The sequence below is a fragment of the Tasmannia lanceolata genome, unplaced genomic scaffold (genome assembly GCF_043159265.1).
Source record: "Tasmannia lanceolata isolate RefF3 unplaced genomic scaffold, GAP_Taslan_0.1 ptg000013l, whole genome shotgun sequence".
Lineage (NCBI taxonomy): Eukaryota > Viridiplantae > Streptophyta > Magnoliopsida > Canellales > Winteraceae > Tasmannia > Tasmannia lanceolata.
In genome coordinates this window covers 29,870,500-29,885,716 of record NW_027518690.1, presented here as the reverse complement: position 1 = coordinate 29,885,716, position 15,217 = coordinate 29,870,500, and the positions used below count along the sequence as shown (strand labels likewise).

General features: G+C 37.9%; 1 protein-coding gene across 1 annotated transcript; it reads right to left on the bottom strand.

Moving 5' to 3' along the window:
• Nucleotides 1–9,639: 9,639 nt before the first annotated feature.
• LOC143891142 (protein FAR1-RELATED SEQUENCE 5-like) lies at nucleotides 9,640–12,193 on the bottom strand. The gene is made up of 4 exons (XM_077395782.1): nucleotides 11,968–12,193; nucleotides 10,038–11,919; nucleotides 9,782–9,959; nucleotides 9,640–9,690 (listed from the first exon to the last, which is right to left on the bottom strand). Exons 1-4 carry the CDS (start codon nucleotides 12,191–12,193, stop codon nucleotides 9,640–9,642), a joined length of 2,337 nt encoding a protein of 778 aa, XP_077251897.1.
• Between the last annotated feature and the right edge of the window lie 3,024 nt (nucleotides 12,194–15,217).

The following is a 15,217-nucleotide window of genomic DNA, read 5'->3' as shown; positions in this document are numbered from 1 at the left end:
GAATTTCTCCTTTTCATTTAATTCATACGAGAGGTGCTTCTCTCCTAAAATAGAGGGACTGCATGGAAAAGTGCTTTTGAGAAATTGATTAGACACTCACTTTAAACAAATATAAACAGTGGCCCATTTGCTGATCTCCTCACTCTCTCTCTCTCTCTCACTGTCTCTCATAATAGAGCCATGCTTTATAAACTGCCGACTTCAATTTAGAAAAAAACAGTAAAGAGACTTTCTTGACAGAGGTTGGACTTTTGAACCCTAGCAAACGACCAATGTGGGGTTTGAGCTCTTTACATAGCTTCTTGTCTGCCGTAATTCCGGGCAGATCAATTTTACACTACCAACCATCATTACAACTAAACTACTTTAAATCCAAACACCGGAAGTAAGTATGATACATTGAACTCAATGTATATCTCATCCGGAGTGCCTGACCAAATAAAAATTCATGAGGTCACCTCGATTTTTCAAATAAGAAAATAAACCAGGTTGCTAAGTCGCTGGAAATCGTGACCTGCCCTCCTATTTTCTAAGAAATTTATAAAACTCCTTAACAGCGCCCACCTAAAAAACGTTTTAAAGGCAAACGATCGAAATCTTTTTTCAGTATGCTGGAAGAATTTCTAAGTCAAAATTAGTGTTTATTGTTCTGTGAAATGTCAATGTGGTGTTCTAGGGTAGTTATTATTTATTGAAAATGGAAGAGTCCTTGTATATTTTCTAGGGTCTTTTATGTAAATTTCATTAGAAAAAGGACGTTCACAGGTGGTCAAGACCATCGGTGAACACAAGATTGATGCACCAACGGTATCTATGAATGTCCCTAAAAGTATCTAACGATGTTTTCTATAAACCGCCGGTGTATTTAAAAGCCTTGAGTCCTTGTGTATTGTAACTAAATTACTGATACAGATGGTCTAGAGCGTTGCTGTATACTACGATACACCGACAGTCAGTAGGACCGCCGGTGTATCTTTTCAAAAAAAAAATCAGAAATTTCTGAATCGTCTAACCTTCTTAATGAATCAGAAGTATAAATAATATCCTTGTTACACCCAGATACAAAATCTTCTGAATCTGAAGTTATGCCCTGCTTGGATAATTTATCTTGGACAAACCCATGGAATTAGCTGCCCTGCTTGTATAGTATACCCAACCCATTGGGGATGTCCATGCAACAATAAAATATAACCAACCTTGCTACAAGATCACAAAAAATCCAACAAACAGTTGAAAAAACCAAAAACAGAATTGTTGCAAAAAGATCAGGAAAACAAATTAATAAATACAACATACCAGAATTTCAGTAAACTACACACAAACACTACATACACAACAAATGCAACCCGAAAGAACGAAAAAAGACAAATTAGATTAAATCTGATCTCTTAGAGTCTATACTTCCTCATAAGCCAAAAATAAGAACAAAGTAAAGCTCAAGACATAAAAATATGTCTCCCCAAAGAAGACGAGCGGCACCTCTTCTTTGTGAGAACCCACAATCCATGGCAATGGGGACTTGGGGATTTCCCAAATGTAAATACCCGAAATACTGTAAGCCCAAGGGTTCCCATGGGTTAATCATTTACCTTACTTTCTTGTTTTAATGCTACCAAACTAAATTGATTAGCTTTTATGGACCAATGTGTTGCATTGAGGTGTTGTGTCGTATACAGAGATTTTATGTCATAATCGTCATTACACAACCCAACTCAACACATAGCTTGTGGATCAAGAAAGCAAGGAACAAAGAGCTTGCACCTATATTGGAGTCATCACCATTTGAAGATGATCAAGTCAAGGAGCTCAACATGAAGATCCCACAAGTTCCCCAGCAAGTGTCCAGAAGGAGCTTGGAGTTGAACATGCCATGGTGACACCTCATATACCTCAACATGCATTGAAGATTGGAGGACAAGTCACAAGAGCCAAGATAAAGTTCAAGTTGTTCACTCAAGCATAAGAAGTCCAAGGAAGTGCAAAGGAGCTAAGACATTCCAAGAAGACTCAAGGTTCTTATTTTTAGAATATATTTGGAGTCCTCTTGATTTTATATTTAAATGCACTTTCAATAGGTTTTCAAATAGTTTTCATACATAACTTTTTATATCCTTGAAAATCATTTCACACACCCAAATATGTGTTTGAAAACCTAGGACTTAAGGCCAAAGACCAAAGTCCAAAGCCTCTTGAATTTAAAGTTAAAAATGAAATTTTACTCAGGGTCGGTCTACCGGGCTATGCCGGGCGATCGCGGGATGCTACCTTGAATTCCAGGGCATCTTGAAATTTATCGAGCCGGTCATCGACTGCGGATATGTTTTCTGGAAATCCAGAAAATATCCAGGTTGGGCTTGGAGGTCGACCGCCATAGGTTCGGTCGATTGCGATAGTGTTTTTGAGCCAAATTTTTATTCAAACAGATTGCCCTCGCCGGGCGACGGCATTGGGCCGGTCGACCGCGTCGGTATGAAATTTGAAATTCAAATTGAGAGCTCGATAAGGGCGGGGGACCGCCGTGCCTCGGTCGACCACCGCGACATGAAAATAGAGCCGTTGGGGGTTGCGCAGGTTGACTTTTTCAACCCTGTATTTTACAGTTTTACCCCCAAACAGTTATATTTTCTTGTTGGCTATATATACACTATCTAAACCTTTCTAAATAACCTTTTGCAAGATTAAATCATATCTTCTTGAAGTTAAACTTTTACATGAAAGGTTAAACCTCTTTGAACTTGTATTTTTACATTCTTTCAAGAGGAATTCCATAGGCTTTACATTTTATATTCTTTGGAGTGTTTGTGAGCTATCAAATTTGTAATGCACCTAATCTAGAGGCATTGAGAGTTCTCATTTTTTATTTCTTCATTTGTATTTGAGGGTCTCCGATTCGGCCCTCTAAGAAAGGTGAATCATTGTAAGAGGAAGTGTGCCCTGGCAAGGCTTCGTGTAGAAAGGGTGTGATCCCTTTGAAGGAGAAATTGGTGTACGGGTTGGAGATTCACCCGTTGAAGAATCTCATATTTAGTGGAGCGCCCAAGGAGGTAAACTTGGAAGAGCGGAGTAGGTGAAGTTGTGACTGAACCACTATAAATTTTGTGCCTTGTGAATGCTTTCTCTTCACCCTCTCTTTGCGCTTGGTGATTGGTAATCTCTACCCTTTAATTGCATTTATGGTTTATTGAACAAGGGTTATAGTATATAAGCTTAAAGTAACATCTATACACTAGATTTCATTATATTGATTATTTGAATAAGGGTTAGATTAACTAGTGCTTAATTAGTAAATTAATTTTAATAATCCTCATAATTAAGCCCCAAATTTTTAATTAGCCAATTCACCCCCCTCTTGGGTTGTCACACTGTAGACACCCTATTTTGACCGAACCCTAATAACCATGTTTGGATAAAAATCATGTCAAATTAGTGACTCAGAGCCCCAAATTTCTCCTTAGGGTAGGTTAGGGTCTCAGCTAGGTCCCTTCAATATTTCATTAAAATCCGTAGAGGTTTTCCTAGCAAATGAGCGTAGTTCATGGGTTAGTGTATATATGGTGTAACAGAAGGGAGGTAGTTTATCCAGTCTAAGGACTGTCTTGTTAGAGTAATTCACTGTCTAAATAACAGCAGAGGGTCGTCCTAGGGTAACTTAAAGGGGTACGAGCTTATCAATTATATTTTATTAAAACTTTTCCTGCGAGCCACTCCCTTTCAACTCAAAACATTGTTAAGTGTATTTAAGAGGGGGTGCTTGGGCAACTTAAAGGGGGGACTAAAATAAGCTCAAATACCTAAAAATAGAAGAGACTTGCAAAGAAGAGGGGGGATTTTTTTTAAAGAAGCTAGAGAGAGTGAGAACGAAATTAATTTTTCCGTTCTTCTTCCATGAGACCCTAATCGAAACCCTAACTTTTTTCATGAGATCTTCTTCTCCGATCAACTTTCATGGCTTATTCTCTTGTTTTGATTCCTTTTATTCCCTCACTGATTCTTATTAGCTTAGATCAAGCCCTATTTTCACCTCAAAAACCCCAGATTCGAACACTGAGTTCAGATTCGTTCCTTTTAGCTAAGATCTAAGGTTTAGTCTTTTTTTTTAATCATTTTTAGTATCCTCATCAAGTGGATCTGAGATTTTCATCATTATTAGAATGTATTTTCAGCCTCAATCTCGGTGACAGAACTATAATTTTGATAATCATCTAAGAGTTGTTATATTTGAATCAATTTCCAAAAGGAAAAGTAGAAAATTTGTTTGAGGCAAGTGAAGAGTTTTCCATTTCACATATGGCATTTCACGTTATACAGATTCAGTTTTTTTTTTTACTTCACATTTGGTACCATGAGTCGCACAAATTCAGTTCTTCTCTTAACTATTTGCACTACAAGTTACATAAAGAACAATTCCTGGTTTGAGTGTTTAGGAAATCAGTTTATCTATTTGTGGACAGGTTCATTTTCTGAGTGATTATAAAATTAGCCCATTCATTTGTGGTTTAGTCCATATTTTGTATGTTTATAACATTAGCCTGTACATTTGTAGTTCATGTTCATGTTCTGTGTGATTATAATATCAGCCCATACGTTTGTAGTTCAGTCCTGGTTCTATGTGGTACAAAATCAATCCATTCATTTATGGTCCAGTCTATGTTCCAAACATTCATAAAATCAACCCATACAGTTATAGTTCATGTCCATGATCTATGTATTTATAAAATCATCTTCACCACTTGGTCTGCCCATTTCTTTTATCCACTACAATTTTCTTCATCAGCCATTATTTTTGTTTGGATTCCAAAACTTATAGACACAGTCCCTGAAATTCAACCATTACTACTTTAGTTCGGTTAGCATAACCAACCCTAACCACTCTCTTCTTCTCTAGCCATCATTATAAGCTTCGGTCACTATTATTTCCATTAGTCTCGGCCAAACCGAAGCCAAACCTCCATTTTCTTGATTGAGAGATAAGAGCAGGGTGATAGAGAATCATAGCAGAGAGAGAGAGAGAGAGAGAGAGAGAGAGAGAGAGAGAGAGAGAGAGAGGGGATTGAAGGAAAAAGAAGAGGAGTTGCTTTTGAGAAAACGGTAAGAATTTCTTGGTGATTTTGGCAAAAAATAAAAATAAAAAAAAGGTAAAATTTCTCTTTATATTTCACCTAATTGCTTAGATTTGTATTTTCTTATGGTTTTTAATGGTTTGTTTATATTCTCTAGTTGTCATGGTCATCGTATTTTGATTTGCTCTTCATTAATGATCTCAAATGGATTTTTTTTAATATTCTAATTTCAGCTTTTATTTATCCCTATGTCTTTTTTTTTGTACATGATCTTTCATTTCATTCTACTTGTTTTTACATTTAGTAGATCTGTGTTTGTGCTCTGAGTTAAGATGTTGAAGAGGAGTTGTATGGTAAAGTGTATAGAGCCTGGTTTGTTGAATTTTCTTCATACTACAAAATATATTGGAGTGATAGGCACTAGACAATTTTATGTGGTGAGGTTGTGAAGCGTTATCTCTCACATGCATGCACTTTCATTTTGATCTGTTAATCACCTTAACTGACTTTGTGTTGTATTACTACTGTTAATCTTCTTTGCGCATGGATAAACAGCTAGTAAATTTATATATATATATATATATATATATATATATATATATATATATATATATATAGAGGAAAAAGAGTGTGCGGTTGAGTGCATGGAGACTTCGTGAGGTTGAAGAGAGAGAAAAACTCTTGTTGGTTAATTTAGTGGGCCCAGTTGGAAAAAAAACGAAGAGAATTTGCGTTATCGAGGGTGCGTCTTAGACGTACCCTCGATAAATCCAAGATAAATCCTAAATCCCCGCCTCTTCTCTCTCTTTCTCTTGGATTTCTCTATAAAGAAGAGGGTTCCACAGCAGCCGCCAACTTCCACGATCAACTGGACGAAAAAGCTCGAGAAAGGTTAGTGCGTTCTTCACTTATTTATCTTTTTCTCATTTTTTTTTTGCCCAAAAATCATGAATGATGCAGATTTGGTGCTGAAATTTTGGGTTTTGTTAAAAAATTTAGGGTTTCTGCACGAAGCTTTCGGCCTCTTCCACCATCCGCCAAATTCCACGATCCGTCGGACGAAAAAGCTCAACGGAGAGTCAAAGGTTAGTGCGTTCTTCACTTTTTCTCTTTTTCTCTTTTTTTTTGTCAAAAAAGAGTGAATGATGCAGATTTGGGGTTTAGATCGGCATGAATGGTGCTGAAATTTTGGGTTTTGTTAAAAAAATTAGGGTTTCTGCATGAAGCTTTCGGCCTCTTCCACCATCCGCCAACTTCCACGATCCGTCGGACGAACGATCTTCTCAAAGTGTGTGCGCTCTTCACTTATTTCTCTTTTTCTCTTTCTTTTTTGCCAAAAAATCATGAATGATGCAGATTTGGGGTTTAAAGTGGCATGAATGGTGCTGAAATTTTGGGTTTTGCAAAAAAAATTAGGGTTTCTGTTATTAGTTTAAGAAGGAAACCCTAATTTTTTGTTCTTGCAAAAATTAGGGTCTTGTTCTTTGTTTCTCTTTTCTTCTTTCTTTAAATTCCTCTTCTTTTTTTTTGCTGCAAAAATCCTCAATAGTGCAGTTTCTTTCAATTTTGCTGCAAAAAAGTTGCAAAAATTTAGGGTTTAAAGTGGTTTTTGTTCTTTGTTTCTCTTTTCTCTTTGTTGAAATTCCTCTCTTTTTTCTGCAAAAATCGTCAATAGTGCAGATTTTTTCGATTTTCTCTGTTTCTCCTTTTTTGTTCTTTTTGTTTTTCTCTTATTTTTTTTAACGGTTTTAAGTTTTGGATGATTTCTTGTTAATGTTGTTCTACTTAATGCCAGAATTTAGGACTGAGGTTTGGACAAGGTAGTCTTGTTGAGTGATTGGAAACTATTAGTTCTGATATCCGTTAGGTGTAAACTGGAAATTGCATGAAGATGATGTGGTATAACCTCTCTCTCTCTCTCTCTCTCTCTCTCTCTCTCTCTCTCTCTTCCTTTTCTTGTCATTTGCCCTTTAATTTGCTTTGGGTATCATGATCTGGTTACTTGAATGCAACCCATGGCTGTTTTTTATCATTCCATTATCACACTCCCTTAACAATTTGCTTTACTGAACAATTATCTGCCAGAACTTGAGTTCATCAGCCATGTTCTATTTCTAAATTGCTAATGAATGATTGTATTTGTTGCATGTAAGATCAACCCAACATATGGTTTCATCTAGTAACTATAGTGGTATCTCACGTGGTGTACGGCCAAACGAATGGAAAGCCAGCAGTTAGGAAAATTACTCTGTGTAACGCGAACGGAAAGAAAGTGAGTAAAAATTCAATATTTGTTTTGTAGTCCCCTTATCTCTATCTTATTGAAATTATAACGTTTAAACATTATGCAGGTCACATGGGACGGAGGCAGGATGTGAAGTCGGTGGTGAAAATAGGATGTTGGAGGACTGCATCAGATTACTAGAGACAGGATTGAAATTATTGAAACATGTACTGCTATTGTGTACAAGTGGACATAGCCCACATGGTGATCAATCATCAATGGCTTAGTGTTTTGCGAAATGGGGTGCTTGATTACTGTTTTCTGCTTCATGGTCTTTAGAGTCTTATTTAGTCATTGTTTGCCATGGTTGACCCTGGGCAGATTTCCAAGAAACCAAAATTCAAAATCTTCTTACTTGTTTTCAGTTGAAAAACAGTTGAAAATAAATCTCTTAATCAATGAAAAATGGGCTCTCATTTACTCAATTTGGGTAGGCGGTAGTGTAGTAAAAGCCCATCTTCCCCTCTATAAATGAGAGTTGAAGGTTTCATGTGTTATGTTGTAGTAGTAGCTATGGTTGCTTTTCTTGGGAGTATACACTGGCTTGGTTAGATACCATTTCTAGTTTACTTTTGATTTAGTTGTCAATCCTAACTCACCTTTCTGGGTTCTATTAGTTTTTGTGTGATTTGGGAGTATACACTGGGTTGGTTAGATACCATTTCTAGTTTACTTTTTTTTTAATAATTGATTTATAACCAATGTAGAGATGGGTAAGCATGAATTAAGGTTGGGAAAAAAGTTTCAGCCATTATAATCTAGTTTGTGTTAAAGAGTGAGGGAAATTATGAACATTTTAAGTTCTCAATTGAGCAAATTAGGATTTTGAGAGCATCCCACATTCAGACATTTGTTATTTTTTCTGAAGTAGAAAGGCTTAGACCTTTGAGAAAATTTTCTTTTTGCTCAGTATTGCTTGCTCAAATAAGAAAGACACTGATGGTTAGCTCGTATGTTCCTCACTCTTACTAGCATTGTGGAGCCATGAAAACTAATGGTTTCCTTGTGTTGGGTTATATGAAATTTGGATCTATTCAAGTCTAAAGTTGAAATTGGCCATCGAATTCTACCAAATGTGATCTTTTCTGTTCATCCTTAATAATAAGAGCAAAAATGGGAACATGGAAAAAAAGGCTAAAACAAAGCCATTTTCCCCCCATGGAATATCGTCTAAACAGTTGTTGAGAGGGTAGGGAGAGAGAGAGAGAGGAACATAATCTAGAGGACTGAGGACGTGGTGCAAAGTGGCTCGAAAATAAGGAAAACAAAAACTCTTATGAGTAGAGTTTTTTCTTTTCCCTGTTTTCCAGTCACTTCTCACCCTGTCTCCTCACTCATGCATTCCATCTCATTTCTTTCCCTCTCCCACAGTCCCACCCCTCCTTGCCTCTCTTCTACAACTCAACTCTACCATGATGCAAAATGGTCCATTAGCTTATTATGAAACCTGTACTGTCTTGTATTTTGAAGCAGGGGAACCTTATTCTTGGTGCATTTTCAAACAAATGGTAGAAAGAGGGTAGGGTAGTACATTTTCAAACCTGTATTCAGTAGAAACCACATGGTGTTCTCATACAATCCCTTTATTTTCAACAAGAAAAATAATAGAACAAAAATACAAACATGTACTAAGCCACTGAGGATTGATCACCATGTGGGCTATGTCCATTAAAACACAATCCAAAGCAAATTTACAGCCAATACACATGTCCAATAAAATGAAAAGAACACCAAACATAAGAACCATATCTAAGTGGAAGAGGAAGTTGACCCGGCACAAGTTGTTGACGCTAGTGAATATCCGTGAGCGCTGGTCTCCTCTTTCCCATTTTGTACGCACCCACTACTGCCATGTAAATAGGCATGAAGGACAACATCTGCCTCCTGCCTAGTCCCATATGATTGATAACAAGCTCCACTGAACTTGTTCACCTGAAGATGGCAATCCTGCCAATTTTCAAATACACCAACCTGCCTTCCCTTGAAAACAACGTAAAACTTTTGTTTTGCCATTCACCTGCAGGAACAAAAATCCAAACAATAGCTATATGGATAAAAAGGAAACAAATGCGATATAAACAAGACCTAGAAAAGAGAAACAGAAAGCCCAATTAAAGAGTAATCAAGCTAATAAGTAGTGGACCTATAACAATTATTGCTATGACAAAGAAGAACATTTAAAAAAAATCCAACTATTATACTAATATCAGTAACAGGGGGAAGGGGTGGTATCTCATACCATAAAGAAGCGTACAACAACAGTAGTACAACAGCAAGAGTCTAACTCTCTTTATCTTACTCATTTCCATCTTGGGTATCGGCATTTTGCTGCTCATTTGCAGCCACCTATTAACAACCACAATAGTAGAGATTTAAATCAATAAGAAAAAAAACGGAGCATAATAAATTGACAAGAGCAATAATAACATTTCCAAACCTTAGTCCTCTTTTGACAGCTTGTTCTGTAATGTCCATATCCCCCACATTTTGAGCACTGGCGTTGCTGTTTTTTTGCTTGAGTGGCCTCTATGCCAGATACATGACGCGTTGCACGCTTTGGCCTGCCCTTCGTCCTTACAACTTTAGGGTCGTGAATTGTAAACCCAAGTATTTGACTGCAATCAATGTTTGACAGAGGTATTTGACTGGGACCAATGTTTGACTGAGGTATTTCACCAGGACCAATGTTTTACTGCACTTGGCTACCAACTGTTACCAAGTCACTCTGCGGAGAGACAATCTCCTTCTCCTTCTTTTCAACTTCTACAGCAAGCTCTGTACAAAAGTCAGTCATCTTCTTGAAGAGAATCTCGTCATTACCAACTTTTTCAATCAGTTGCTGCCATGTTGACATTAGACACCACCTCTTCAGTCCATTCACGCCACTAGTATCTCCTTGGGTTACAGATGTTGTGCCCCCAGCTCGATACCTTGCATCAATTGACCACCTCTTTAATAAATAGCGTTTGGGGATAGTAGGTACTTGCTTTCTATCCATAACTTGAAGGATATGTCTGCATAATATTCCTTCCCTCTCAAACTTAGCACATTGACATGTCGCAGTTACATCGTTGGAACTGTCAAACAGAACCCTAAGGTATTTCTTCTTGTCATCTGTCCTGATTCCTACATTGTATTCCACAACATTGCCGTTCTTTCCCAACTTGTCTTTCCATAAGGCAAAATTACCCATCATCTCATCTTGGAATATGGTGAACATCTTCTTTGTATAGAATTCCCCAGCCTTTTGTTCCAATGGGCTGGTTGTATTCATTTTAGCAATTGTATTTTTAGACTTCAAATCTTCTTCGAATTCGGCTTTACGGCGCTCAACCAATGCCTTCTCGTATTGACCCAAGAATTCAACTAAGGAGGTGTTCCAGTGAACATAACCATCAAAGAAAGAATTTATGCTTTCACTCCATTGACTAGATGTCATTCCTGCTGTGAATGTGTCTCTCCAATAGCCGGGAACCAAATGCTTGCTGATATCCCACATTTTTCCTAACCAATGACTTTCATCAATGTCATATTTATCAGCCAGAGATTTCCATTCTGTCTCAGAATCCTGTATTTCCCTCCTGTAAAACCAGTGATTGTAATCCTTGTAGAAATCAGTGTCGACATCTCTCATGTCCGCAACATGCTCAAGGAGATGCTTCTTTATGTGCCACGAACAAAACCGATGCCTGGTATGTGGAAATACTTTTCGAATTGCATTTCGCATAGCCCGGTCCATATTAATTATTATAGCACCTGGAGCTTTACGAAACATACACGTGAGCCACTGCTCAAATAACCAGGTGAAAGTCTCCTCTGTCTCATCGGCAAGAAGTGCACATCCAAAAAGAGTCGACTGCCTGTGATGGTTAACCCCAGTGAACGGTGCAAACGGCATTTTAAACCTGTTCGTTTTATAAGTCACATCAAATACGATCACATCACTAAACGTAAGGTATGCTTCTCTCGCCCTTGAATCGGCCCAGAACATCGAACGCAAAGTCCCATTCGCGTCTAACTCCAACTCAAAATAGAAGTTCGGGTCTTCAGACTTTCTCTTTTGGAAATGGTTCGCCACTATCACTGCTTCTTTACCCATATTGTTCTCCCTAACTGCTATCAAATGGGCAATAACTTGATTTGTTGAGACCACGGGAGCATTGGAAGTAGAGTTAATGGCATTTTTTATCTGACCAGGCTTGAAATTGCTTCCACTGAGTTGTTCAATCAAATTCTTACAGCCTTTGTTTTTACGGAACTGACTATGTGAACGATGCATTTGTGTTTTAAGTGGTGAAGTAAGGTCATGAGAATGGATGTCGTCAAAAGTTGTAACTTTCCACTCTTTATCTCTCAATTTCATGACCATCCTTGCTTTACAATTCATTCTGGCAAGGCGACGCTCCCTCAAGTCCGTAACATCATCCCTCTTCTCCTTATCCTTTTTCTCTCCCTCTTTATTACATACAAACGTTCTCGATATCACCGTCTTTGTTAAATTTGATATGGTAGTACTAGATTTTTGTAGTCCAAAACCAGTAGCATACTCATAAGCATTGTAGAACTCATATGCAGCTTCCCAAGTTTAAAAAACCTGGTCCTCAAACGGCATATTCACAATACTATCCTCACCGACAACCTTGTTGGGAGCAGTAACTGTATGACTACAACCCTCATCTCCGTCTTTACCATCAGTAGCCTCCCATTGTAGATCATCATAATTCAGATTCACCCCATCATTAATGTCAATTATATTCCCATCCCATACTAAATTATCATCGTTGAGATTAAACCCATTGTCACACTCAATTAAACCATTTGCATGTACTTCGTCAATAGATGGGTCCATTTTTTATACCTAAAAATGCAACATATACATGGCCCATCAGCATAATAAGAAATGGTAAAATATTGCAGATATTTTCTACTGTGTGTCTTAAAGTAGAGTAGGGTTGCAGGGGTACGTTCAGGTGTAGGGTCAGGGTTGGGTATCCCGTGCGCAGTGTCGAATCTATTGGATTATTCAACAGACCGTCTTACGTGGGAATTCCCGAGGGTATTTTGCATTCGACGAGTACGCTTAGTAAGTTAACAACCCATTACATAAGCAGAATAAATGAACAATCCATAAAAACACTGATTCATAATCATATTAATAGAACATTGTAATTAACCATTACATAGAACTAATTACCTTCAACCAAAATACATCATCAAATAGACAACAATGATCAATTACGCCCTCGCACCGCGGATGCTACGACAATGATCACTTGACTCACCAGTCCCGAGCCATTCCCAAAAATAGTCTCTAACCTCTCCTTGGGTGGACGTGTTTTCCGCTACAAGGGTGACAATGGATTGCCGATTCCAATCTTGAGCAATCGCATTCATTCTCCTCGTGTTCAAGGGTTGAGGACGAAAGGAGTCGGCCACCGTAACATCCATCGTAGCTATGTGATATTGGGCTCCATAGTACTGTCGTAGGATCCGCTGAGGGAGGTAAAAGGAAGTGCCTTGAAACCCATTATACGAATGCAGTTATGACCAAAAGTCCCAAGGACTGCAGAGGGAATCGGCGACCATGGAAGAGTCCATTCAATATCTGTACTTTTGCGACCCTGAAGCCATATAGCCCAACTGAAGGGGCCATCGAATGAAACCAACACCTCCCTAGTATTAAAAATCCTCATCCAGGGGCTCGGTCTCGACACAGGTGGTGGACCCAAAATTCGTAGTCTGTCCACTAACCAGACCTAAATAAAGCAAAAGTCAGAAATAATTACCCATAATCAAGCACATCATACAAACATTGTTTTATAAATAATCTGATACTTACATAAAGAATGACGGAACTTCCCAGGAAGTCTAATTGTGGAAACAACCAAGCAGTATCTAAGCTATCAAAAAGTTCGGCCAAGACAATAGGCGCTAGATTTGCACCTTTACGAACTTGATCAACCAAGTCTATAAAATATAAAGGGATCAAGTCTGATGACTTTGATCGACCTAGAAAGAGAAAAACCGAATATACACATAGTGCTAAGGCATTTTGACTGCAATGATGATACTCCTGATCCAGATGTCTATTAGCTGAAAAGGTTTCCACTAGTTTAGGAATGAAGATACTACTCGAATCACGGTAGTGACTTCAAGACTTCTTTGGCACACCAATCAAATGACTCAGTGCCTTGTCATAGCCGTCCTTCAAAGTAGGCTTGAACATGGGACCATCGTGGAAAATGCAAAGCATCGTGCAAATATCTTCATGAGTCTGACAAAGCTCTTGCATTCCAAAACGAAACACATGGATGCTACGATCCCAAACACTTACTGCAGCCCGAATCAAACCCCAATCAACATGAACAGAGGCAATATTGCGTAAGTTCTGTATGCCTACTATGCCAAGATTAATGAATTCGACATTTTCCAACCCATCGATCCATCTCAACAAACTATTGTTTGAGACTTGCGCCATCCCACTCGAATAATACTAAATACAGAGAGCTAAAAATTAGGGAAATGATATCAGCAGTTACCACTATCATAAATAGAGAGAGCAAAATACATAACCAGAAATAGCATATTGACTACATCAAATTGATAATGGAATGATAAAAAATAGCCATGGGTTGCATTCAAGTAACCAGATCATGAAACCCAAAGCAAATTAAAGGGCAAATGACAAGAAAAGGAAGAGAGAGAGAGAGAGAGAGAGAGAGAGAGAGAGAGGTTATACCACATCATCTTCATGCAATTTCCAGTTTACACCTAACGGATATCAGAACTAATATTTTCCAATCACTCAACAAGACTACCTTGTCCAAACCTCAGTCCTAAATTGTGGCATTAAGTAGAACAACATTAACAAGAAATCATCCAAAACTTAAAACTGTTAAAAAAATAAGAGAAAAACAGAAAGAACCAAAAAGGAGAAACAGAGAAAATCGAAAAAATCTGCACTATTGACGATTTTTGAAGAAAAAAGAGAGGAATTTCAACAAAGAGAAAAAGAGAAACAAAGAACAAAAACCACTTTAAACCCTAAATATCTGCAACTTTTTTGCAGCAAAATTAAAAGAAATTGCACTATTGAGGATTTTTGCAGCTAAAAAAAGAAGAGGAATTTAAAGAAAGAAGAAAAGAGAAACAAAGAACAAGACCCTAATTTTTGCAAGAACAAAAAATTAGGGTTTCCTTCTTAAACTAATAACAGAAACCCTAATTTTTTTTTGCAAAACCCAAAATTTCAGCACCATTCATGCCACTTTAAACCCCAAATCTGCATCATTCATGATTTTTTGGCAAAAAAGAAAGAGAAAAAGAGAAAAAAGTGAAGAGCGCACACTCTTTGAGAAGATCGTTCGTCCGACGGATCGTGGAAGTTGGCGGATGGTGGAAGAGGCCGAAAGCTTCGTGCAGAAACCCTAATTTTTTTAACAAAACCCAGAATTTCAGCACCATTCATGCCGATCTAAACCCCAAATCTGCATCATTCACTCTTTTTTGGCAAAAAAAAGAAAGAGAAAAAGTGAAGAACGCACTAACCTTTGACTCTCCGTTGAGCTTTTTCGTCCGACGGATCGTGGAATTTGGCGAATGGTGGAAGAGGCCGAAAGCTTCGTGCAGAAACCCTAAATTTTTGAACAAAACCCAAAATTTCAGCACCAAATCTGCATCATTCATGATTTTTGGGCAAAAAAAAAAATGAGAAAAAGATAAATATGTGAAGAACGCACTAACCTTTCTCGAGCTTTTTTGTCTAGTTGATCATGGAAGTTGGCCGCTGCTGTGGAACCCTCTTCTTTACAGAGAAATCCAAGAGAAAGAGAGAGAAGAGGCGGGGATTTAGGGTTTATCTTGGATTTATCGA